The 26,048-nt window shown below is 47.6% G+C and overlaps 1 protein-coding gene across 1 annotated transcript; it reads right to left on the minus strand.

The window, feature by feature from the left end:
* Window positions 1–2,346: 2,346 nt before the first annotated feature.
* Window positions 2,347–24,428, minus strand: TGFBI (transforming growth factor beta induced). The gene is made up of 17 exons (XM_027643657.1): window positions 24,305–24,428; window positions 19,948–20,046; window positions 13,689–13,753; window positions 12,514–12,671; window positions 11,432–11,596; window positions 10,626–10,772; window positions 9,781–9,922; window positions 8,995–9,207; window positions 8,721–8,858; window positions 8,338–8,483; window positions 8,037–8,173; window positions 7,369–7,499; window positions 5,354–5,478; window positions 4,357–4,459; window positions 4,084–4,163; window positions 3,266–3,290; window positions 2,347–3,106 (listed from the first exon to the last, which is right to left on the minus strand). Exons 1-17 carry the CDS (start codon window positions 24,409–24,411, stop codon window positions 3,051–3,053), a joined length of 2,037 nt encoding a protein of 678 aa, XP_027499458.1. The 5' UTR covers window positions 24,412–24,428; the 3' UTR covers window positions 2,347–3,050.
* Between the last annotated feature and the right edge of the window lie 1,620 nt (window positions 24,429–26,048).

Genomic DNA, 26,048 nt, shown 5'->3' on the forward strand with positions numbered 1-26,048 from the left:
CTAGTGCCACAGGGCTGTGTGCTGAGCACCCCAGTGCTGTTTGCCACAAGAAGGCTCATCCCTAAAGCTGCCCATCCCAAGGCTGCCCCAGGGGCTCTGCAGCTGCCCAAACCCTCCCTCAGCAGTTCCTAAATCAGGCTTTACTTCTTCCCTTCCCCAAGTGCTGCTGTCTGGACTCCTGCAGCTGTGGGGTGGGATGGGATTGGTACATAGGGGATCTCCCAGTCCTCCATCCCACCACAGCCCTCGGCTGGGACATCCCCCAGGTTCCCACACCCAACTGGGCCCATAGGAGCTCTGTGCCCCTCAGCCAGCACTTCCCCAGGGGAGTTATGTTTTGCCTCAGCACCAGAAACTTCCTTCTTCCTTTCACTTCCACCTTTTGTCACATAAAAAAAAAAAAGAAAATTAAAAATATTTCTTTAGAAAATGACAAAAAAGTTTTTGTTGCCATCATCTCAGCACTCCTCATTTCCCCATCTTCCAGCTCCTCTCTTCTTGCTTCATCCCTGTGCACCCCTTGAAGGCTGAGGCATTAACATCTGACTCCCCTTGCTGGGAGGGCTGCCAGCACCCACTTCACAGGATAAGGCTCATGGATGAACATCCATGGGGAAAAACTGAGTCACTGAGTCAAAGTGGGGGATGCAGTCCCTGCTGATCAACTCGAGCAGCTCAACCACTGCCATTGATCTGATCCAGCTGAGCATCCCTCCCTGAGCACAGAGGGATGAGAAACCAACTGGGAGCAGGGAAAGAGAGGGAATTATGTAATCTCAAGGGTTTCCACCAACATGAGCTGTCGTCTGGAAAAACCAAAAACCAGGGGGGGTTCCAAGCAGAGAGCCTGTGGGAAGGCACCCTGGGATGGCTTCCCAGGATGTGGGATCCCAGGGAAATTACAGAGTCAACACAGCAGGGACAGCAGCCCTGCACCCACAGCCCCATGGGGAGCTGCTGCTGGCACCCCACAGCAGCTCAGAGGATGGAGCAGAAGCAGGAGGAGTAAAGGAAGGAGCACTGCCAGAGAACCAGCCAGAAAAGCAATGGAAGAGAGCAAAAAGGGAATTGGTTTGAAAGGTTAACACACCTCTAGCTACTAGGAACTCCAGAGGGACTCAGAAACTCCATGACCCTGCCTAGCAAAACACAAAGATCATCACCACCAGTCCTAATGCCTGCCCAGAAACCATGGGGTGGGAAGCCAAGGCTGTATTCCTGGGAGATGAAAACTCCTGTCTCAGTATATCGGGCTTCTTGTAGTTATTAAACTCATCTAAGCAAAGTTTCCTCTGCTCCCATCAACTCCAGTGGCTTCATTTTACCATGAAACAATTAATTGGTCACCAGGCCAGACACCAAGAAAGTACAAGCAAGGGGTACTCACTGAGATGAGGAGCAGATCTACTTTCAACCTTTCCACGTTGCAAAGGACTTTATATCCCTTAATTATGAAGCTTCAAGGAGGAAAACAAACAGAAAAACAAAAAAAAGCCCTTGCAATTGCATGTGCTGTAACAGAGCAAGAGGTGAGGCAGCTTCCCTCTCTCTCAGGCTTTTGAAGGAAGAATAATTAATGACCCTAATGACAAAAAGCTGAGCCTCCTCCAGAATCCAGTTCCCTGATAGGACTCATCTGCCTTGGGAATAGGGGTCTCCAAGGGTTCCCCATCACCTCCCCAGCCTTAAACACCAGGACCACATCATGCCAGAAAAATAATAAAGGAAAATGAAATGGGAAGATGAAGAAGGGAAATAAAAGAAGGGCTTGGTTATTTTTTCACACATTTGAGTTGTGCAGATGGCTCTGAGCTTGTGGGATTTCAATTTGGGCTTTTAATAGAAGGAAAACTATCAGGGTGTTCCTCAGCCAGAGCAGACAAAACAATCTGGGGGTTTTTTCTCTTCTGCCCCTGATACTCTCCTTCTTGTTTTTTGCCTCATAATCCTGGGTTTCACCAAGGTGATAACTAACTGGGAGTGGATATAAAGCCCTGGTGGGTGAGTTAGTGCTGTTGGCACCACGGAATGGAGAGCTGAGCTCCAGCTGCCAGGGGAGGTGGCTGTGGATGCAGCAGGAGGGATGTGCAGTGGGAGGGTGGCTGCCCTGTGCTCCTGGAATTGTGTGACAGTGACTGCTCATGAAAGCACCACCAAAAAATGATGCCAGGCCGGGATCAGAGGGGAGAAATGCTTTGCCATTCCACCCCTGTAACTATTCAACCCGTTAACATGGACCCAGCCAAATCTGATCCCCCCTCCTTCCCCGAGCTCAGGAGGGCAAATGATGCCACAAGGCAACTCAAACCAACCAAAAGACCAACCAAGCATTGTCATCGCTTCACTTATTTATATTTTTGATTTTATTTTTAATTTTTATTAAAAAACAACCATTATCAAAAATGAACCATTTACTGGAAGGCTTCAGCCAGGGACAACTCTCATTTCAATCTCGTGAACAAAAGGCAGCACAGTTATTACCCAGAGGCTTAAAAAAAAAAGGTTTACAAAAAGAGAATGTTTCAAACCATAGTTTATAGCTATGCAATTTTCCCATTGTCCATAGAGAGGCTTTTGTTAAAAACCTTCAGTTCAGAATTTCATGGAAGACTTTTAAAACCCAAGGGAACAAGGAAGCACATACTTGTTTAAAAAAAAAAAAAAAGAGCACCTGCTCTTGGATGTACTTAACAAGCCCAAAACTGGGTATGTTAAAAATTGCAAAGTAGTGAATAGTTTTTATTTAAAAAAAAACAAACAACAAAATAAAACAAACAAAAAACCCCAACAAAACCCCAGAAATTAAAAACCCCAAAACATTTCCTCAGTCTGGGAACTTTGAAGGCAAAACCAAATAAAAAACTGTCTTAAAATATATATACATATATATATATATATATGGCTTTCCACTTTTCCTATCCATTTCGCTGGAGACAAAAATAAACTTAAGGGTGATATTTGGTTTTTGAAAACGATCCTGTCCTTCTCTTTAGGTGTCAGCCAGAGCTGGGGGGATGCAGGCCCTGATGTGTGGGTGCTCACGACGAGGCTCAGACCCCCCCCGAGTTCTCCTTCATCCTCGCCAGTAGCCGGGAGTAGACGGGAGCTGCCAAGGGAAGGGGCAGGTTGGGTGGCACAGACACAAAGCACCTCCCTGTCCCCTCCCCTCCCTGCCATGCTTAGGGTAAGACAACAGAATACATCTTTTGAGGGACGGGGACATACAATGGAAATTAAAAACGAGTTGGAGAAGTTGGGTTTTTACCTAGTCGAGGATTCCTCTGAGAAACCTGCGTGGAATAGATCAGATAATTAATACAACAGATCTCTGACAGTCATAAGAGCAGTCAGCATGTCAATATATTTGTCTATTTATATTTATATTTGTCTATTTATTTATATATAAATAATATATATATTAAAATATATAAACATGTATATGTATATATATAAAATATATATATGTATAAATATACATACACATATATACATGCGCCTATAATTATATATTGTCTGTTATATAAAATATATTTAACATATAAAAATATATTACATATTCATTTATATTATAAATAATGTAATAATATAAATATATATTCAAATGTGTTGTTTATATATTTATATAATATATTAAATATACTAAATATATTATAAAAATATATTGACAATTATGTCAGTATATTGACTATTACAACTTAGACTTATGACTACTATGACTATAATTCACTATTATGTCAATATATTGACTATTATGACTATTGATTGTTATGACTATTATGACTATAATTTACTATTATGTCAATATATTTATTGACATAGTCAATAGTAACCAAAATCTATGGAGTAATGACTCTTCATTCTGGAAGCTGACATATCTAGCACTATGCCAAGGTTGCCTGCTGCAAACTGAGGCTTCATGTTGAAAAATGTATTACTTCTTATATAATTAAATCATGCAAGGAGAGAGGATGGATCATTGCCTGAAATGGCAACTTCAGGCAATTTTGGAAGTCAGCATGTGAATGAGATGTTATCTTGCAATCGCTCTTACCCAAGTGTGATTTCAGTGAGAGTTTTTTTTACCTTGGATAGCGCAGACGCCTGTTTGAAGATTTCCAGTGCAGGGTCTGCAGGCTCATCCCCTCTTTCCTGGGGCCTTGAAGCTGAGGGTGGGACATGGAGAGCACTGAAGCACCCGAAGCACACGGGCTGCTTCCTTCCTCTATTTGCTGGTGGAAACCCCAGAGCAGCCCAACCCTCCTCACCAAACCGAAGCCATTGCCCATTGCCACGTGTCCCCACCCCCTCCTGAAGCAGCTTTGCTGTCACAGGGTGGCTCAGATGTTTCTCACCTACCCTGTGGCTGTAGGACAGAGTTCAGGGCATAAATCACCCCATTCGTGGCCATGATATCGCTCTCAGCAACGGGCTCCTTGTTGATGTGTATCACGTTGTTTTTCTGTTCAGGGAAGGAAAAAATAAAAACAAGAAAATGAGAAACTTTTTGTCATTTCCAATGTTGTTAAAAAAAGCCCTCACTTTGCATTCATTCCTTTACTGGATGGCTGAAGGCTCTTTTCATTCCTCTTGCCAATTAAGGAGGATATAAAAACAAATTAAAGCCTGAGCAGTTTGCCCTGGGATGGCTGGCAGGCTTTAGGCTCTCTCAGTGCTCTGGCTGGGAATGCTGTCCCGTGGCAGCAGAGCACATCCACCAGCAACCTGGTGGCAGCAGGCACTGCCACTCATGCCAAGGGGGATGGCTGTGGAGATGGGATCAGGAGAGGGCAGAGCAGGACTGGACAGGGGAAGAGTCTATCATGCACTTTGGCCAACTCAATGCACTTGGAAACACTGTTCCTTCCATTTTTGTCCTGCATTTTTTTATGCATGGTTATTTATTTTCTGAAATGTTTTTTTTTTCTTTTCCTCAATAGAGGATCCTATGATCTCTTAATGCAGCGCAGAGTTTGTGAAATGAAATTATATATCTAAATAAATCCTGCTGCTTTAAGGGAGCCCATGCAGAGATCATTTTGGTTACACAAAAAGAGATGTGTTAGCTGAACAAGCTATTCATTTCGTTTATTTATGCTTTTTCCCCCATGACTCAGGGTTACATTTATAACAGCTCCTGGAAATCATTTACAACTGGCCTTCTGGGGGGAAAACTGAAGCAAACCACATTTCATTCTTCCAGCTTGTTGGATTGAACACATGGCAACAGTCCCTCTGCTGCAGCCCGGAGAACTCTCTTTGGTGGGACTGTGAGCTCATTTAGGGGAGATTCCCACACAGACACAGACACACTCATGGCCCTGCTGAGCTCAGAACCCCATCCCAGAGGACTCACCATGCTGACTTCCAGTTTGTCTCCCTGCATGGATTTGAGCCTCACGAGGGCATTGACGGCGCCGCTCACCAGGATCTCGTCGGCCACGTGGAACTTGAGGATGTTGGCAAGTTCCTTGGCATTACCTGGGAGGGGGGGAGAAAACAACATCAGCACTCGCTTCCCATATTTCATGTGCTGGAGTGGAGTTACGTGGAAAATACCATCGTTTTCTGAAAGTGCAAAGAAACAATGTAAAATTGAAAAACAAAAACAAAAACAAAAACAAACAAACAAAAAAAAACCACAAAAAAAAAAACCACCACCCCAAAAAAAAAAAAACCAAAACAAAATAAAACCCAGGTTGGAGCTGCTGAGGACATCGAGGGCATTCCTGCCTGGGCAGGTCAGGATCTCGGCAAGTCCAAAAGGATGCTCTTCCAGTGACCCACCTCAGTACCTACCAAACCTGCCCAGCACATGAAATTCCTATTTCTTGGGGTTTCATCCCTCATTCTCTCACTGTGCACAGCATAAACCAGCTCCTGCTTTCACTTCCCAAGGAAGTCTGAGATGGCAGGGCAAAGATCCATGTGAAATAAGGAAGCAGATGAAGCACTCTGGTATTTACAAATGTCACCAAGGCCAGTGTCACTTGGCAATAATTCTCACAGCTGGGTAGGAAGGGGAAAAGTGCAGGAGAAATGTCACTACTGGCTCAGGGATTGGTGCCCTGATCTCCACTCCACTGCGTCTCTACTCATCTAGTCATGCTTTGAAGCAGATTTGAGGAAGATAAGATGCTTCCCCTTCACCATCTATTTTCCAGAAGAGGAACATGGGCCAGCAGCCCTTCTCCTGCTTCTACTTCAGAGGATGCAGTGTCCCTGACAAGCCCCACTAGTGCAAAAGGTGGCTCCATGTACAGAACCAGAGCAACTCCCTCAGCTCCCTTTTCTTTCGGTGCTTCCAGAGCTTGTATTTCAGCTTTTTTCCATGATGGTTTTTAGGGTGGCCGCAGTTCACGCTGCACGTCCTCCCCAGCGTGATTCACTCCTTCATCAGAGGCATAAGCTAAATATTTGCGTGAGAAAAGAACATCTCAAGTGTCCACATCTGGGAATCTTCATTCCTGCAGCCATTTACCAGAGCTGCAAAACAGTTCTGAAATATTTATCTGTTAAGTGCTAGACTGGATGTGCAGTCTGATGTTACAGGTCCCTCATCCCTGCACTTAAAAGGATAACCAGCTACCATGGGCAGAAGCTTCCCAAATTATGATGTCAATGTTTGGTTGGGTTTAATGACCAGAAGACATTACTCTCAAATACCTGACGTTGTTTCCAACCACAGCCAGTTTTGAACATGAAGAAAGTAAAAGATGGTCCTGCTTTTCCAGGAGGGCATTATTGAACATTCCTGTGCTGTTTTCCACACCCAGCCTGCATGCCTGTGCTTTTCAGGAGACTGGTCTTAATCTGAACTAGGCTGGAATATTTGTTGTCTTCCCAGGATCAAACTGAACCTCCTGCTTTGTCTATGTATAAATCAAAGGAGAAACAGCCCAAGCCTTTTGCTACGTGAATGTCATACAGTGTAACCTGAGGCTGTGCGTGGACCACTGTCTTCTCTTTGCAAAATTTACTTCAGACACCCTGATCCTGCATGGTTGAGAAGAAATTCTCACTTCTCTCAGCCTCGAGAAAAGCAGAGACCTCACGGGTTCCTTTAGAAACACCTGAGAATTATCTTGCTTACAGGACCAGCACAGCCAAATTAAAGTCAGAGTGAGTTTGTGGCACAAACTACAAACACATCTTCCAAGAACACAGGCAGTATAAACCCCACTTTGGGAATTCAGTGTCACTCTGTGCATCCTCAGCTTTTTGCTTCTCTGAATCGGTTGAGCAGGAAGCTCACCCTTCCAACAGACAGGGTCAAAGAATGAGATCCAGCAGAGATATCTGGCCATTCCTGCCCATACCACGCTAAGAGATGAGAGCAGCAGTTCACCTGAATGCTCTCCAAATGCTCACCCATGAGTTTGTTGAGCTCCCCCTGGGGCAGGGCTCGAAAAGCTTCGTTGGTCGGAGCGAACACCGTGAAGGTCCCCGGCCTGTTGAGGTTCTCTGTCAGCCCTGCAGACTGGATTGCAGCCACCAGGGTGCTGCAAGACAAACACACAGCAAAGGCTTCACTGCAAACACTCCTCTGGTGCTCTTTGAGCAGTTGCACAAACTGTGCTCTGAGAGAGCTGGGGGGGGGCGGGTTACAACGGCAAAATCCTGCTGGGATCCAGGAAATCAATTAATCAAAAGGTTGGTTAGGTTTAGGTTAGGAAATGAGTCTGTGAGGTCCGACCAGAACATCTGAGAAATGGCAAAGCAACCTGGGGATGCTGACTCCTTGGGGACCAAGTGGTAGTGGTGGAGACAGAGAGGTCTGGCCACAGGGGCTCTGATGGGTAGAGATGGATTCAGAGCCAGCTTCTTACTGTGCTAGGGAACCACACAATCTTGGCTCACAATTCATTGAGGGTTATTTGAAGTTTCACTCCCTATAATTTAGGGAGACCATGGTTTTGGATGCTCTTTCTGTGTTAAAAAAACATCTATATCATCATGGTTACAACCCATAACAAATAGAAACTGCTCTGGCAGCTCTTCTTCTCCTAACTAGCACCTGGGAAGAGCAGAAAGGTCACCTGAAGCGATGGTCTGCCTTGAGAACATCCATCACTGAGCCGGTTGGTGGAGTCAACATTTTGTCCACACTGAACAGGGTCCCAAACCTTCCCCTCTTGTCATGGGCAGCAATGCAGGCATTTTCAATGCAAAGGTTCTACAGACACAATGGCAGAAAAAAGCCCACTTTATTAGCATTTGCTTCCAAAGAGGGATTTTTGTACTTTCCCTGATGTTCATTCACACTTTTTATGTGACAGCTGTGAGATCAGAACTCCCTTCATCCCTCAGGCACACAGAGCACACACTGGGAGGACTCACATTGCGGTACACAAACACTCTCAGCTCCTTGTCCCCCAGAGTCTGCAGCTTCTGCCCGTGATACAGATACTTAGAGGAGAGCTGGTCTTTAACAATGTGGTTCAGAAGCAGGTTTCTCATGTTGCTGTCAATAACTGGGAGTCCATCTGCAGCAAAAAGTGTGGAAAGAACCAGTGATTCACTTAATGTTACTATTGAGACACTAAAACCCATTGAAATACAGAGTATTACCCACACCAGTTTTAAACTGTAAAGCTAGATGCCACTGCCTGTGGCTGTGGCATTTGAGAGAGGATTTGCATACTTGAAACTTGGCTGAAGACAGTTTGAAGGAGGTCTGTGGCCCAAGCACTTGGAAGAAAGGGATTTAATCCCTGGCTTACCTTTGAACACATCGTTCACTGGGGCAAGGAGGGTCACTCGCTCACTGCCAGTTAGATGAGAACTGAGACCAGCTTGTCTGAAAAACTCTGTTGACTTGGAAACTTCAGATTCTTGTGCCAACTCAAACAGAGTCTTGGCTGAAAAAAAAAGCAACACATAGTAACCTTGCACTAAAGGCAACCCACCCATTGCTATGCCCTCTAAACCCAGCATTTCCTTGGCAGAACAGACAGAAGAAAGGCAGCAGAAAGAGGGATGCAGAGTCCCCAGTACCCGAGTCTGGGATCAGCAGCTCGTTGACGAAATGCACGACGCCGTTGGTGGCCAGGATGTCCTTGTTGGCAATGATGGGCTTCCCATTGAGGGTCAGCTCTTCCCCACTGCAGCCCACATCCAAGGTGGTTCCTTCCAGAGTCTCCATGGTCAGGCCAGCGATGATGGCCTCAGCACACATGGCTGACTTCAGGATGTGATGGTTCAGCAGGTCTGTGGGAGAGGAAAATGTCTCAGTGAGTTGCAAAAATCAGCTGTGAAAGCATTGCAGCTTTTAGGGATCCCGTTCAGTGGCCAGGGTGCACTGCACAGGGCTCCACTCCATAAAATGCAGTCATTTTAAAATGTGACATTTTTGTTCAGCAGCCCATGAAGTAAAGTGTCTAAAAAGAGTCATTTTTAAACACCTTTACCAACTTCAAGTCTTCATGTTGGTATTCGACTCATTTGTCAGGGGAAGTTACACTGATTAGATACTACTTTCCTTGCATCTTGCTGGGTCAATAGAAATCACCATAACAGAGGAGTGCTAAAAGAAAACTCAGAAAAGGGACTGCTTCAGCTCCCTCCTCCATATCTGGCTGCCACTCTCTCTGCCACATCTACACATCTACAACCAGAGAGGTCTGGGCTGCCCAGTTAAAAAAGGTGGAGTCTGTCACATCTGTTTAGTGCAGCTGCTGTCAGAGTGTATCAAGGAGCTGTTCAGAGGTCCTTGAGAAGGAATTTAGAAGATCTCAAAACCACTCTTCAGCCTCTCAATGCACTCAGTAAACAAGCACTCACCCCTCAGGGCTTCTGGGTCCCCCAGGATCCTGTTCAGTGTTTCTCGTGGGATCTTCTCAAAGGCTTCATTGGTTGGAGCCAAGAGTGTGTACTGGCCTTCGCTTTCCAGCAGACTGTTGAGGTCGGATGCAGCCACAGCAGCCTTGGGAGAAACAAGGAGAGAGGGTAAAACACATTCAGACAAAGCACAAAGGTCAGAAGCTTTGTCCAGGCACATACTAAGGGCCAGACTTATCGAGTACTTCAAAATTTCAGAGGACTCACAAAAAATCCTGAATAGCTTCTTTCAGCACTTTGGTCTCTTTATAAATTTGACCCAGCCCCATGGTTCTCTCGTGTTCCAGAAATTTGATTACAAGAGCCTTTTTTTTTTTTTTTTGGCAAGACTGAGAGCTAGTTCAAATACCCTGATATGCCTGGAAAGGGTCACAGGGAATATTTCAGATCAGAAATATTCCAGGGAATATTTCAGATCAGAACCCACAGCTGGCTAACTGCAAATCCCCTGCACATTTTGAGTTATTCCTTAACTTGACAAATACCAAGGCAACTAAATTGCTACACATCAAATTGGGACAGTTAATGTCTCCTAAGGCCAAGACTCCCATACAAGAATGAGGAGACACACTCAGTCTACATCTCTTTTCTGAACAGCCATAGCAGGGTGACAATTATTCCCATAAAATCCTACTTGCACTGATATCAAACACTTCCCTTCCTAAAGCAAAATGAGCAATGTTGGTACAAGGATTTCACCAGCAGCTGTGGGGCCACAGCCTCTGGACACAGGAGTGGGATGACTGAGCATTTTTCAGGAGCCCTGGGGCAGCCGTGGGTTGACTCACCCGGAGGGTTTCCAGGCTGTCCTCAGTCTCAATGATCTGCTGGATGGTGTTTGTGGTGGTAGCAATGACCTTGTCGATGACATGAACCACCCCGTTGGTGGCGTGGTGGTCAGCTTTGAGCAGCCTGGCACAGTTCACAGTCACAATCTGCAGAGGGAAAGAGCCACGGGGTGTTATGTGCACTGAAACGAGAAGATAAAGCAGCCTCTGCTGCTTTTTCATTTCTGTTTCAAACACAGTGAGTGCTTTAATATTGAATCAGCAAGAGCTGAGAAAACACGGAAAGAGCAGGAATGTTCTATCGAGAATGTTTGAAACATTTCATGTTTAAAGAGCTCTGAAAATCATGAGTGGTTTTGTTGACCCTCATTCATCAAGACTAAGAAAATACTTGACTAAGAACCAATACTTGGGTAAGCAGGTAGACAGCAACGTGAGTAACTGCCCTGCAACAGCATCGAGGAAACTATAAATATTCTTTTCAAACTCCTTCAAAACATGTATCTTCAATCAGTAGTTGTCAACCTAATGATTACAGAGTCCTGGAGGCCCAAGGACAGTGTAGGAGCTGCAAGGCATCCAAGAAACAAGCCTGCTGTGAACAGGTTTAACACAAGAACTTCTTTGCTGTGCAGTGACCGAGCACTGAACAGGTTGCCCAGAGAGGGTGTGAGGTCTCCCTCACTGGGGATATTCCAGAACCACAAGGACACAGCCCTGTGCTCTGGGATGACCCTGCTTGAGCAAATGGTCCCCCTGTGATCCCTCCCAGGCCGACCCACGCTGTGACCCTGGGAATGCCTCACCCCGTTGGGATAGTGGTGAATCTGGATGGGCAGGTTCTGGTACATGGAGTTGAGTGTTGTCCCGTGTTTCAGGTCATCCGTGAGGACTCGTTTGTCCACCATGTGGTAGCGCAGGGCGTTGAGCAACTCAATGTTGACATTACTGACCAAGGAATCCAGAGTTTCCTGAAAATCAGGAAAATAAACTTTTCAGTCCTAAGTGCTTAGAGAGGGCCAGGAGGTCTGGCTGCACCCAGGGTGCTTCTAAAGTATGTGGGCGGGTGTGCATGAATACTAAGTGATTCATTCAGCCTTACACCATCTGTGCAAATTAAGAGCTCAGCTTTCACAAATCTTTATCTTTTGCCTTAAAAGTGCAGCTAACAGCTCTGGCACCCTCCATCCTCAGCAGACAAAGGGATGATGGCAGCTCCAATCTGGGATCTTTGCACTGTAAAGCAACAGGGCCAAGGGCAAATACACAAAAAGACCTTTCCCAGCAGCAGCATCCCTCCAAGGGGCTCTGCTGGTGCAGGTTTGGGGTAAGGGCTTAGCAGTGGGGAGAGCCAAATAAAATGTTCCCAACTTGGGATGTAGCTGTAAAGAGGGGGTTGTACAGTTGTGACTCCCTTGCTCACAGGAATGCTCCACTGGAATGGGAGCACCAGCAGGACAGCAGTGACCATTTCAGGAGTGGAAATGTCACAAGACACAGAGTGAGAAAATCAGAACGAATATAAAGGAAATATGTAATTGAGGATGGGACACACTGATGTGGGAGTCACTGAGGCTCTAATTGGGACTGGCTTTTTGAACAGACTGAGAACAACCAGAGTGGCAAAGTAATGGTCAAAATGAAACACTGAAAGGGATGGAAAGCCTTCCATGGCATCCACATCTCCCCAGTGCTGGAATCCTTCAAAAGCAAATCTCTGGAGCTTCTGGACCAGTACAGTGATACCCATCTTGGAAATGCAGAGTCCCTCCTCTATCAGGACCGTGCCTATTCTGCCAGATGGGGCTGGATCCAGACCCCTACAGAGCTGGGTCCCCATTACAGAAAGCCAGGGGAAAGAGGGGAAAGCAGAGGAATTACATCTTACAGCAGACAGTGATGCCCAGGCCTCATTACTGGGAGCAAAAATTGTAAAACTTCCCGGCCCTTCGATTTCTGGCCTCAGGTTGGAGCGGTCGGAGTAGAGCTGTGTGGTGGCAGAACCAACCACCCCCAGGGTCTCGTAGATGTTGGAAAGAGGCAGCGCTGAAAGAAGAGAAAGTTATGTTCCCAACACATCATTCCTCCCTCTGGCTGAATTCAAGGAGAGCTGCTGGGGAGAGTGCTCAGGGAAGAGAAGCACATCAGGGACTGGGATCTGCTCATCAATTAGACAATAAATAATCACAGCCTGGCAGCTTCACTCTCAGTTCCAGCAGGGTAATCCAGGACTAACAGCATCTCTGCAGGTTTGAATGGACTTACACTGCATTTATACAGATGGGATTTGAGGCAAACAAAGATATTAATTGCTTTCACCCAATCCTTGTTTGCACTCAGGCTTTTGGGATTTGCTGTTGGACACTGCTGGTCCCAGTCCCCACTGACCCATCTGCACCAGCCCACGTGGTTAACTGGGCAGCATCCAGCTTTTGTGGAAGGAAGTGTTCAGAAAGCAAAAGCAGAGTATGGCTTTCTTCAGTAAACCCAGTTAACTCCCTCCCAACCCTCACCAGTGGCTGAACTTAATTTCCTCCTAAATGCAATTTTGACAACCCCAAGCTTGCCAAAATGTCCAAGGCCAGGTTGGACAGGGCTTGGAGCAATCTGGTCTAGTGGAAGGTGTCCCTGCCCATGGCTGGGGTTTGGAACTAGATTATCTTTAAGGCTTCTTTCCAAACCAAACCAGTGTAAAATTCTATGCAAATAAAAACTAAAAATGAGCAGAGATTGGCAGGGCTGTCTGCTACTCTGTCATTCCTTTGCATTGCATTTCCAACAGAGCTATATCACTTGCTGCAATAAGTAGTTCCCTATGGCCCTCCCATGCTTGATTAAGTTTAATTATATCCAAGGTTCTGAGCTGTCTGGAACATTTAGCAAGCTTTGGAGCTGATCTGGCCCTGGGCCGGTGCTCCTCTGGGTCCATTTTGGGTTTGTTCATGGCAATATTGTGCACAAATTGCAAAAATCAAATCCACTTCGAGCAATTTTCTAATATTTCCCTTTACTAGGCAGCTGTGTAATTTTAAGGAGACTAAAAAATGTCAAACATATTTTTACCAGCTGGGCAGCCTTTTTCTCCAGGAACTTTTTCATATCCAGGACAGCACTCGTAACTGATGACTCTGGAATAAGAGATGGATACAGCAGATTAACCAACAGTGTCTCACTGCTTTTTCTCTATTTGCTGCAGTTCTGGGTCCAGCCATATCTGGGGCTGTTTCCAAGCAGACTCTTCATTAGAAATACAGACTTGAACCAAAGACAAACTACAGTTTTTATCTCCTTCAGGGCTGCGTGTTGCCAGTCCCTCCACAGAACAAAAGCAGACCCAATTTCTTTTCAAAACCACACTTTCCAGGAGACTTTGTACAAACAGTGGATGGAAAGTGATTCCACAGTGCCAGGAGATAACCTGTGCAAGGCTGCCAGTGCTGGTTCATCTGGGCACGTTTCCCATGGGATTTGGGGATCTTCTCGGCTCACTGCTGCTGTCACATCTCATCACTGTTTGGGGAACTCCAATGTGGCTGTTTGACCAAACCAAGCTTTCCCCCTCATTTCACCCTGTTCTTGTCCACCACCAGAAATTATTTGCTTACTTATGGCAAAATCCACAGGACAGACTTGGAGGGAAAGGACAGCCCCGGAGTTGGATGCATGCACTTGGCACAAGGACTTGGGAAAAGCCCTGCAGGGAGAAACTTCACCAGTGGTGGCATCCAAGTGCATCCATGGGCACCTGGGGCAGTGCCACAGCACAACTACAGCCACGTGAGTGCCCTCAGGGCAGCATTTCCTTCTGGCTGCCACCAAACTGTTGCCCTGATTAAACACTTTCCCCCAGTAAAACCAAAGGGGTCACAGACACCCTCCTGGGGACTCAAGGCTGTCCCACAGATTTGCAGACCCTAAATAAGGAAGAGTTGCCTGAAAACTGCATCCATCATCTGCATCTCAACGGGAAACAGAAGTCACCTGATTCTCAAAGCTGGTCATTGGAGGGAATATGGCTTGATATTAACAGGGAAAAGAAAAAAAAGAAAAGGAGGGGAAAAAAAGAATCAATCCAGAAGTTGCCAGTTTATTTCTCACAGGGGGTTCTTTCACCCATTGCTCCATGCTCGGTGTGAAAGGAGCAAGGCCATCTGATTGATGGGCTGAGAGAGTGAGGGAATAGGTGTTCCTCCCAAAGGCAAGCATTTCCTCTCTGCTCCCTCTTGGATTTGAGGCAAGCAGGATGCTGTATCGCCCAGGCTCAGCACACCAGCTCAAAGAGAAGGGAAAATCCTCCAGCTTCAGATATTTGTCATCATTTTAACACTGTTAACAAACAGTGGAAATGCCTGGGTTTTAAGAGGGAATTCTTCAGGGTAATTAAGAGCCAGTAAGTGAAACAAATACCTGCTTTGCTGTGACAGAAGCAAATAAATTCTGTGTCATGGTTTCCTAAGAGAATTACAAAGCAAACCCAGACTGATTGTCTAGACATTATATATTCCATGTGGGAAAGAGCTTGCCTAAAGCAATCCCTTCCTTTGACTACTGGAGATCTTAACACCCTGCTGCTCTGCTTTCCCCAGCCCCCCTGTCTCGTGTTCATTGGAAACACACACTTTCTCCCCCCAACCACTTCCCTCCTCTACCTCCAATTTTTCTTTATTTCACCCTAGAAACTAAATCCAGTCTAGACAGTTCCCTTGGTTCAGACCTGTAATCAAAGATGAAGAGCTGATTAAAGAGAAATCACTCCAAAGTTCAGCATAAATAATTCCCAAGTGCTGACATATGTTTTAAAAGCCTTATTTATAGACCAGTTGGAGATTAATGAGCTGCACTGAAGGGGCAGGATGTTGATGCACACAGCCTGTGGCACACCAGCTCAGGGCTGCCCCAGCCCCCAGGTTTCTGCCAGGAAGGGATGGAGGGAGCTGGTCTAGTGGAAGGTATCCCTGCCCATGGCAAGGGGATGGTGTTTCAGGTCCCTTCCTGCCCAAAGCCTTCTGTGATCCTATGACTGCTTCTCAGTGGGTTTGTGGCATCTCCAGAACAGAGGGAAGCTGATGGCCAGAAGCACCAAGGCAGTAGCAGGGCCAGCTCCACTTGTGCAGGGGTTCCTTCACATCCCCCCTTCATGTGCCCACTGAAGGGGACCCTCAGCATCACCTCCAGTATGTCCTGCCACCATCCCCAGCACCAGAAAACTAATGCAAAGGGCCAGGTGACCACAGAGATGCTCAGCCAAGGGATGGCACCCACAAGGAGCCAGAGATGAGCGTTGTAATACACGACTTCAGCTCCAGACATTTGGCCTCCCGTGGCTGGTGGACTCGGTGGAAGCACAGGACCACCCAGCCCACCCAAAGGCATCGCTGGGGTGGGCACAGGGCACCCTCCAGCTGATGCTGCTACCACCTCCAGCCCCCAGGGAGGAGCAGCACGGCTGTGGCTGAAGGTTACTCTGCACCCCAGTGCTACCTGACCCTACATCCATATGGGAGGAGGGCTGCTCTTCTTATCTGTCCTTCTCCAGCTGGGTCAGAGCCACACTCTGCTGCCCAGGGAGGAGGATTTCTCCTGAACACCCCCCAACCACTGCCCCATGCAGTGAGTTCTGCACAGAAGCCTTTGGAATTGCCCAGTCCATCCCAGTTTCTGGTGTCTGCTCAGTGGCTACAAACCACTACACTGGGACACAGAGGATGCCAAGGGTGTGGGTTAATCAGCACTGCCCTCTCACAAAGAGCATTTGTCACCCACTCTGACCACGGTTTCCTGACCTCCTTGAGTAACTGCAAGTCAAATCTACAGTTTTTCAGCCTCCGGTTTTGAAACATTGCACTTCTGAACTGTCTATCAGTGTCTGCCTGCAGAAGCAAGCTGCCTGGCTTTTATCAGTCATTGTTTCACTGCTGTTGCATTTTTGGGAGCTGAAATTAAATTTTAAGTGCATTCTTCGAGGTAATAAAAATAAGCTTAAGCATACATTAGTGAATAAAGATCCATTCGTAATAAATTCCTGTAATAAAGCCCATATGGTTTGTTTTTGTAAAAGAAGTGCCAGAGAGTAATTTTTTTTCCTAAAATGAAGAAAGTACATCGGACATGAAAAGGAAAGTGAATTTTAAAGGAAAAAAAAAAAAGGAAATTATGAACAGGTTATTCCTCAAAAAATAATCAAAATCCAAAATGTATAAGTTGTCTTTTCATTCTCAAGACAAAAAAGTGTGTGGGGATGTGTTCCATTGCAAGCCCAATTCTGGAAGAATGAGCCCAGTGCATAAGGGAGGTAGAAAAATATAAAACACAGAGGCACAGCGGTGAGAATATACTCTAAATAAACTGTTTCTTTGAGTTTGGAATCACCAGCAGTGGAAAATTACCTAATTACCAAAACAATCTTGTTTCAGTGCTCATTAAAATCAAAGCAGTGTCAGACTTCTTGCCAACTGTCTTGTCTCACGTCATCAGCAATGATAAAACCTCTACATAAATCCTCTATCTAATTTCTCCTTAACTGTGCGAGCCAACACTTCAGCAAAGAGGAGAAAAACAAAGAGAAAAAAGAAAAAAAAAGGCAGATAAAGAGGTAGGAGTCATCTTCTTCTGATGCATGAGCTGAAATTTCCAGCACTCCACCCCCATGGAGCTTTGATTCTCAGCAATACCTGGTCTCTCACTGACCTCCCTCCCCACTACCTGTTTGAAACAGTGCTCAGAGAAGGGAAAGAAAGAAAGCAAAGCAGCCAAAACAATCTTCCTAGAGCCAGGTATTTGCAGCTGCTGCACACCTACAACCTGTGGCACCACCGACCCTCTGAGCAAGCAGGGAGGACAACAGGCAGGTCCAAGGGGAAGTAGGTGAGATGGGCCAAGTGTCTCCTACCCCAGGACTGCTGTTCTCACAGGTGGGAAAAACTTGTTAGGAGGAGGAGAGAAATGACCACGCTTCTCCAGCTCCAGCACCTCCCCAGGGCTGATGGAGCAGATCCCTCTGCCAACAGGAGGAACCAAGCATGAGCTGGAGGACCAAGCATGAGCTGCTGACTGCAGATCTCCAGCAAAGGCTGGATCCACCCAGTTATGCTGACAAACATGCCAAATCCTGATTTTTATGGGATTTAAAAGCATGTGGTATTCTCAAAACCTCTCATGTACCAGCTCAGTCCTACACAATGAGCCGGTTTCGAGGGTTCCTGCTGGGCAGCATTAGCTGTGCCCACCTACTGTGATGGGTGCTGAGGCACTGAGCATCAGGCCCCTGGCACTGGTGCAGGAATTGGAGTGCTGCAGCAGAATGCATCACGTCCTTTATAGCCCAAATGACTCCTGATTGCTTCCATACGCCAGGCTCACCACGTCCAGTGGGAGCCATCACCAGCAAACTTGTGTAATCAGAGCTGTCCCGGGGTCCTCCGGAAAATCTGAGTCAAGGCACATGTCTTTTGTTCTGCACCAGCACTGCTAAAGGGAAAAGTAGGGCCCAGGCTCAAGAATGACTAGGAAGAGAGAAGACAATAACACCCATTGTGGAGGTGATGCAAAGCAAAGAGTAGTGAGCAAATTCCATGGGTAATGGAAAGATTATCTCATAGGTTAACAGGCAGGTTAATGCTCTGTGTGCTTTTCTCTCAGTGAGACATCACTGGATCAGACACTTGGGTAAAAGCAGAGAAAAGGAAGCAGAAGGGGTTACCCCATCTCCTCAAATGAAATCATAAAATGCTGCCAGATGCCAGTGGTTACACCTCCTTCTGGAGATAAGTGGGTGAGTTTGTCTCTGCCAAATCCAGCTGCACACTTGGGTTACATGAGATTAGTTTCTCATTTGCTTTAGAGCTGAAGGAATCCATGGCTGGAGAGCTTTGCCTTTCAGTGCTGAGAGCAGCAAAGCTATCCCACATCCACAGCTGAGCCATGTTTTCTTTGGAGACATGCTAGGCTACTCTGTTATCAGGAGAGGCAGTGATGATACCACATTGCCATGCCATAATCTTGTCCATTTTCTGTCAAAAAAAGCACCATTATTCAGCCAAGTTGACAGCCTGAACTCTAAGCACTCAAGTTAAGCCTTCCCAGCTTTGTTGAGTTTGTAGAATCAAAGGGAGGGTGATTTTACAATATTGCCTCTCTTTTTTGTTCTTTTTTTTTTCTGCTGTAAAGACAATTGGGCATAGGGAAAAGCATGATACATGGTACATCCAGCAATATGCCCTCCTGAAGTACAGAATTTTCCTTCTTAGGACAAATTCATGGTGAGTACGGTGAAAGACCAACAGCTCTGAACAGTGACAAGATCTGGTTTGCAGGCACCTGAAATGAATCCCAATGGCCAAGCATCACAGCTTAACTGATGATGGCAACCAAATTCTGCAGTAAAGAATAACAGGTTCCTATAGATCTAATTGCAATTTACAGTGGACCACAACAGAAACACATGAGATGATTTTCTGCTCTCTGCTCTTGACCCTGCAGATCCAGGACCAGACCTGGCCCACAGCTCTGATCCTCAAGGCCAGGACTGCTCAGGGCATCTCTGCACCAACCCTGGCTATTGTGGTGGTCCCTGCTGGAGTGTGGGGCCAGCAAACGCCTCTGAAAGCCCTGTTTGGACTATAGCAAGGAAAAAGACTCTCAGCTCCTGCTCTCCAGCCTGGCAGACAGTCAAGCATGCATAGCCTTAATTATCTGCTGACTGCATCTTTCAAAAGAATGTCCCGAGGCTGCTTACACAGATACTTTATGCAACAGCTACTTGAATATTATTGTTTGCAATTTTAGATGTGGAATTGGCCTGCAAGTCTGATTAACTTTCCTGGTGGAGTCATCAGAGAGTGCTGGCTAAAGCTGACACTTCTTTCCCCTTATTTCTGTTTTCCCTTCCAAAGCAAACAGATGGAGATGAATTTTACGCTCCCTCCAATATCCATCAGCTCTGGCTTGTCTTTTTTCCTCATTTTTTATTTCTTAAATCTAGGCAGCACTGAGCCTAGCATGGAGAGGGACAGGGCTAAGCACTAGAAAACATCTGGTACACACTTCATTACAGCACTGAGAGCTATAGAAATATATATAGAAATGCAATTAGAACAAACCACCAGCGTTTGTGTTTACATGGTACTTTCCACTCTTAACATCAAAGCGTTTCAGGATCCATTGGAGAAAAACATAAATATTTCTTAAGGAGTAAAAAGCTCATGAAAGCACGTGAAACCCACCCTGTGGGCTGTGACATCCACACCAGCTGCTTCCCCCACCCAGCACCCACCTCCACAGGGGTGTATCTGGGGACACCCTGGCTTGGCACCCAGGTACTTACGTTGACTTCCCACAGATCTTCCTCTGGTACCACTGCTTGCAGTTGGTGAAGTATTTCCTGTTGGTGCCAATCAGCTTCTGCACCGCGCACACGTTGGGGCTGCGGGGGAGGACAGAGCACAAGAGGGTCCCGTGAGCCTCCCTCCTCTCAGTGCTGACCCCCAACATGGAGCCACCCCCCACCCGACAGTGCCCAAAAAGCCTTGCAAGGCAGGAAACTTCGAGAGCTGTAAGTCAACTCGATTTGAGCATATAATGACTACCATGAGATGGGGGAAGCAGGAAAAGAGATATTTCCTCACCCTATCACAGCATCTTCTTCTTCAATAAGTGCAAATTCTTGACTTTTTTTTCCCCATGTTCCATCTCTCACCAAAACATAAAGTAAATTAAAAGTGTTTCCATGCTGAACAGCTACTTGCAATTTGGGATCTCAGCTAAAACCTGAGCAAGTTATGCAATAACTCAAATCCTTCCGAAAGAAACCATTACTTTATTGTTTAGGATACAAGAAAGCACAGATATTTATCAGCCTACAGACTTGCACCAGAACCAGAATGAGTTCTTTTGCTGTGTGATAGACTCAGCAGATTCTGGCCAAGTATGCTGAGGTGAATGAGGGGACAATGAGCAGTGCCCTCCCCTGTTTCAACACACCAGGTATGACAGCACAGCTCAAGAGTGGCTGTATCAGCCCAGGAGGTCCCCAGAGCTCCTGCTGACCCAGAAAAGCTGATGGTTGGTGTTCCACATGTGACTAACCCTGCTGAGAGCTGACAGCAGCCTTTCAGCTTTCTAAGAAGTGGTATCACTGCGAGCAAAGATGTGGTCAAGCAGGAGCTGGGAGTTTACTTGCTGCTGGTTTGGCCAGCACAGCATTTCCCTGCTCTGCCTGGTTCACCATCTCTGTGGTTTGTGGCCAGTAGCCCTGGCCACTGGGCAACACACATCAGAGTCTAAGATGTGGTTTATGGATCTGGGTTGCAAGGCCATTGACTCTCTTTAGGCTTGAGCAGAGGTGTAGCAAACACCCAAGCAAGCTGAGGATGCTCAGCCCAACTAAGGCTGGATTCCCTACCATGTTCCCACCAACATCATGTCCCAGTTGGAGCAGCAGCACCAAAAGTATGTGCAGCACTGGCTGCCAAGCAGACAAAGGGAAAACAAATAATTAAGCGAAACACATAAATCATCCCTTCAGCCCATCAGAAGTGCTCTGTGCCACCCAAGGCAGAGTTTTCACTTGCACAAATGAAACTCAGGATGGGGCCTGGAGATGCTCTTGTGAAGGCCTTGTTGATGTGCTCAGGAGAACAGAGAGCAGCCTGTCTCACGCTGAGTCTGACCGAGGCGCTGCCCCTTGCCCCCCAAAACTAACAAAAGCGGAGTTTGCAGCCCAAGCACCGAGTCCTCCAGCAACCATGCTCTCTTTTCCCTGGCATCCCAGCCCAGGCCAGCCTGCCCATCATTAGCATGAATTAACCTGAGGGTCTCCCCTGTGCTGGCTGACTCCAGTGCCAGCCCCTGCAGGAGCCTGGCCTGCCTTCAATGAGCCTTTGTTGGTGCTGCTGCCGCGGGTCCTGCAGGGGCAGAGCTGACCCCGCACAGCCCTGGCACCTCTGTCCTGCCCCGAGGGCACAGAGAGGGCCTGTGGGACCTGAGGGGACTCAGCTCATCGTTGCCCTCGTTACTGCCATACCCAGCAAAGGCAGTTTGTTTCCACATGAAAGCATTTCATTCCCTTTCCCTATATAAAGCGGGGCACAAGGAGCAAGAATCTACTGAGGAAAAAAAAAAAGTTAGAAATCACAAAGCCAAACTTTCAGCTGGTGCAAACTGGCCCAGGTTCAGCAACTTCCACGCCGGATCATCGCTTAGAGAGACGTCTGTGCTCTGACTCAGCCCACCTTGGCCACCCAGCCCCGCCGAGCAGAAATGTGGTTCCAATTACATGGAAATTCCAAGCCTTGCCTCGATTTCAGCGTCTGGCTGACGGCAGTGGACAATCCCTCTAATATTCATCTTGACAAGCCTGGCTACTGAAGGACTTGTTTGATCACTTCCCCTGTATCCCCGGGAGCAGCCTGCCAAGAAAACCCTTGTGCCTCCAGGACAGCAATGAACTGCCTTGCTCCCTCCTCCCTGCCCAGGACTGCGGCTCTCTGGGGTTGCTGCTCCCTCCCTGACTTATGGGGGAAAACTTCTTCCCAGTTTTAACTCAGTGTGGAAAAATCCCCCCTCAGGGCCGTGCTATCAATGATTCCTGCAGGCAGGCTGTAGTAGCGGCTCCCTGCATTGCATGTTCTGGTGCTTTGCCCAGTCTGGCTTAAAATGAATTTGTCAACACTCTTCCCTCTCCTCGTTGGAGTTCATCACCTCTGCCATGCCGTTCCCAGCCAGCCACGCTGACTCCAGGATAAAACTGCCTATTGTTCCCCTTCAGCCAAAGCCTTTCACTTGGCAGCAGCAGCTGGGAGCTGCTGGGACAGGGGCTGCCCCTGGGAAGAGGCTGAGAAGAGCAGGACTTGGTACAGCCCCAGCTACCTGCAATGACTGTGGCCACGAACCTCCCCAGCACCCTGTAGTGCCCGCAAGGCTGGGTGGGTTTGGGGAGAGCACTCCTACATTTTCACCTTCAAATGCTAACATTCCTTATATACTTTTCAGCTCCTCTCACTGACTCGAGCTGACTCACTTTTTAAAAAGTTAATTAAGATGTACAAGTTCCTGCTGCAGAGCCAAGCTCTGCCTCCCAGCTCGCTCTGGGCTCAATAGGGGCATTGATGGTGTGGGGGATGCTCACAGCAAAGGGTGGCAATCCTGGTTGCACATCCCTCCAGAGCTCCCTCCTGCAAGCAACACAACACACCTCACATCCAAGATGTTTTTGGCTGGTTTTGCTTTTCTGTATCTCCTTGGCACACCATTAATAAATGCTCAAAATTCAGTGTATGTTCAAAAATTAGCTTGGTGTAAATCACTCTCTCCATCAGAATGGGACCAGGGAGCGAAGTGCTGTGGTCAACTGGGTTTATCTCAGCAACAGATGGAAACCCTGGCACACAAATTCCCTGTGTCTTCCAAAGATCTCTGGCACCAGCGTGGACCTCAATCACATCTTACCCTGTGCCTCTGTTAATTGTCCAGGGAGGAACACAAGCTTCTCTCTGTAGACATTAGTGCACTGATTTATCCCAGGACTGCCCTAACTCAGCCAGCCTGAGCAAACTTTGGCCTCAGGGCTATCAGCAGAACTGGGTATTTACTTAGTTTCAAATCACGTAGAGATGATGAACAAGACCCACTTTATATGTACATAAATCACTGTAATTCTGGCATTATTGAGCTTTTACAAGTAGACATCAGCTCAGAATTTGCCTGTTGGATTGTGTACCTGATCAGACACAAATGACACCTCCACTGTCATAAATTCTGACCTGGATCCATGCCAGAGAATGTATCAAATTGCAACATTTAAGTTTTGTTTGGTGTTTTGTTTTTTTTTTATTTAAAGCATTTCATGACCCTGCTTCCAGCAACCCATTTAAACAGAAGCTTCGGCTCAATCACTGTCACCACGCTGAGAGATGGAAACCAGCTGAAAGGTCTGTCATCCTCTCACCCTTCCTAATTCCCAATAAATTTAAAAACTGGTGGGAACAACTATTAACATCGGGTTAGTTTTCTGCCTATCAATAAAGGCTCAACTGCTCACTCTGTGAAATATTGTGTATCAAGCAAGACAGGTCTACATGCATTTTTCTACAGGTCTTATCTTGCACTATTTATGAGTAAATAAGTGATTATATTTGTCAAGAAAACTTTCAAGACTGACTGGGGGTTCCATTCAAAGAGTGAGCTGGTGCTGACTTCACAGACACATCGAAGCAATTTTCTTTCTTTTCCTATAAATTCACGACAACAAGAATTCCTTCCACAAAACATTTAATGGTGCAAAATCCAGGGATTCTTATGGGCTATTTCCTTAACGTGAATTGACTGATAAAGAAGCATTGAGGAGTCTGAAGTGACATCTGCGATACTAAGAAGCATCGTGACAGAAAAGGGGGGAAGTTATGGAAAGGAGGAGAGTTACGGAAAGAAGAAAGAAAAAAAGTTACTCGAGGATGAAAGAGGAAGAGAAAGCGATACAAGAAGCGGTTCCCCGAGGGACAGAAGCGGTTCCCCGAGGGACAGAAGCGGTTCCCCGGCTCGGCGCCGCCTCCGCTCCCGCACAAAGAGCCCGCGGCGGAGCCGGCACCGAGCGCATCCCCCGCGGCGCGCCCGCTCCCGCCGGGATTTGGGGGGAAAAGAAGGTGTTTCCCCCCTTTCCCTCCCCTCGGCGCTCCCCCTCTTACCCGTGCTGGCGGCCGCGGAGCCGGCTGTGCTGCAGGACCTGCTGGTACGGGGACTTGGCGGCGGCGGCGAGGCCCAGCGCCAGCAGCAGCAGCGGCACCCGCGCCATGGCCGGGCCGGCGGGACGGGGATGGGCTGGGCCGGGACGGGGATGGGATGGGGCAGGACGGCCCGTTAAATGCGGCGGCGGAGCGGGGGCGGGAGCGGCCCCGCGGGGGGAGCGGAGCCGCCCGGCCCGGCCCGGAGGGAGGGGAGGGGAGGGAGGGGAGAGGGGCCGCCCCCCGGGGAGGGCATCCATCCATCCGTCTCTCCGTCCGCACACCCGCCCCTCCATCCCTCCGTCTGTCCGGCCGTGCCCCGCAGCCCCGCCGCTGCGGGAGCCAGGGGTGTCCAGTGTCCCCCCAGAGGTGTCCAGTGTCCCCCCAGAGGTGTCCCGTGTCCCCCCAGGGGTGTCCTCTAGCCCCCTTCCCAGCCCAAGCGTTTCATCCTCAATTTCTTCTTCATCCTCAACTTCTTCTTCGTCTGGACTTTTTTCCTCCATCCTCCTCCCAGTCAGGACCCAGAATTCCGGGTGTCCCGCCAGCCCCTCTCTGACCCCCCACCCCGGGGGCTCCGCACAGGCAGCCCAGCCCAGCCCAGCCCAGCCCAGCCCAGCTCAGTCTGCACCCGGGGGGGGGATGTCACCCTGCATTGCTTCCCCAGGCACCCCCAGTGCCTGCTGCTGTCAACCCCCTCCCAGTCGCTCCCAGCACTGCCAGGGGTCACCCCTGGCCAGAGGTTTCCTGTTGCTTTAAAACCAAACAACTAAAGCAGGAGCTCTGAGGCTGAGAGGGTGTTCAGTCTGGAGGAGGGAAGTCTCTGGGGAGACCTTAGATCCTCTTCCAGTACCTAAGGGGGGCTTATAATAAGGAAAGAGAGCAACCTTTTACAAGTGCTGATAGTGTGAGGACAAAAGAGAATGGTTTTAAACTCAAAGAGAAGAGATTTATATTGAATATTAGGAAAAAATTCTTCCCTGTGAGGGTGGGGAGGCCCTGGCACAGGTTACCCAGAGAAGCTGTGGCTGCCCCATCCCTGGAAGTGTCCAAGGCCAGGTTGGATGGGGCTTGGAGCAACCTGGGCTAGTGGAAGGTGTCCCTGCCATAGAACTGGATGGGCTTTAAGATCCCTTCCAACCCGAAGCTTTCTGCAATTCTGTGACTCACCACAGCATCCCAGAGTTTGTAAAGGATTTGCTCTGATTGGACTGACATCAAAGTTGAAGGGCTCTTTCCTCCCTAAATCCTCCTGGGAAGCAGAAGGGGTCCTTTGAGGCCTCTTGCCCTTAGGGACAGACCTCTGCAAATCCCTCCTGCAGCTTTGCAGACTGGGCAGTGGCCAGCAAGGGCAGCTGCTCAGCAAGGGATGGGAATTGAAACATATCCAAGGAGCAGACATTGAGCCAAACAGAAGAAGTCTTTAGCAATAATAAACACTTTGAATTTACAAAGATTCCCCCCCTCACCCGTAAATAAATCTGATCTGTGTAAACAACGTTAATGCTTATTGGATAAAATACACAAAACCATTCCTTGGTCAGGCTTCCTCTCCCCAGGGAGTGTTTCATTACTGCCTCCTTCTAAGTAGGTAAATCATGAAATCTTACCTGCAAAGGCTCATGCCTCCAGCCTAAAAGACAAGAAAAAGAGATTTCACGTGTTCCTGAGGAAAAGGTAAGATTTTAAGCCCTCTCAGGTATTGCCTAAC

Source organism: Corapipo altera, unplaced genomic scaffold (assembly GCF_003945725.1).
Source record: "Corapipo altera isolate COAL_440 unplaced genomic scaffold, ASM394572v1 75, whole genome shotgun sequence".
Lineage (NCBI taxonomy): Eukaryota > Metazoa > Chordata > Aves > Passeriformes > Pipridae > Corapipo > Corapipo altera.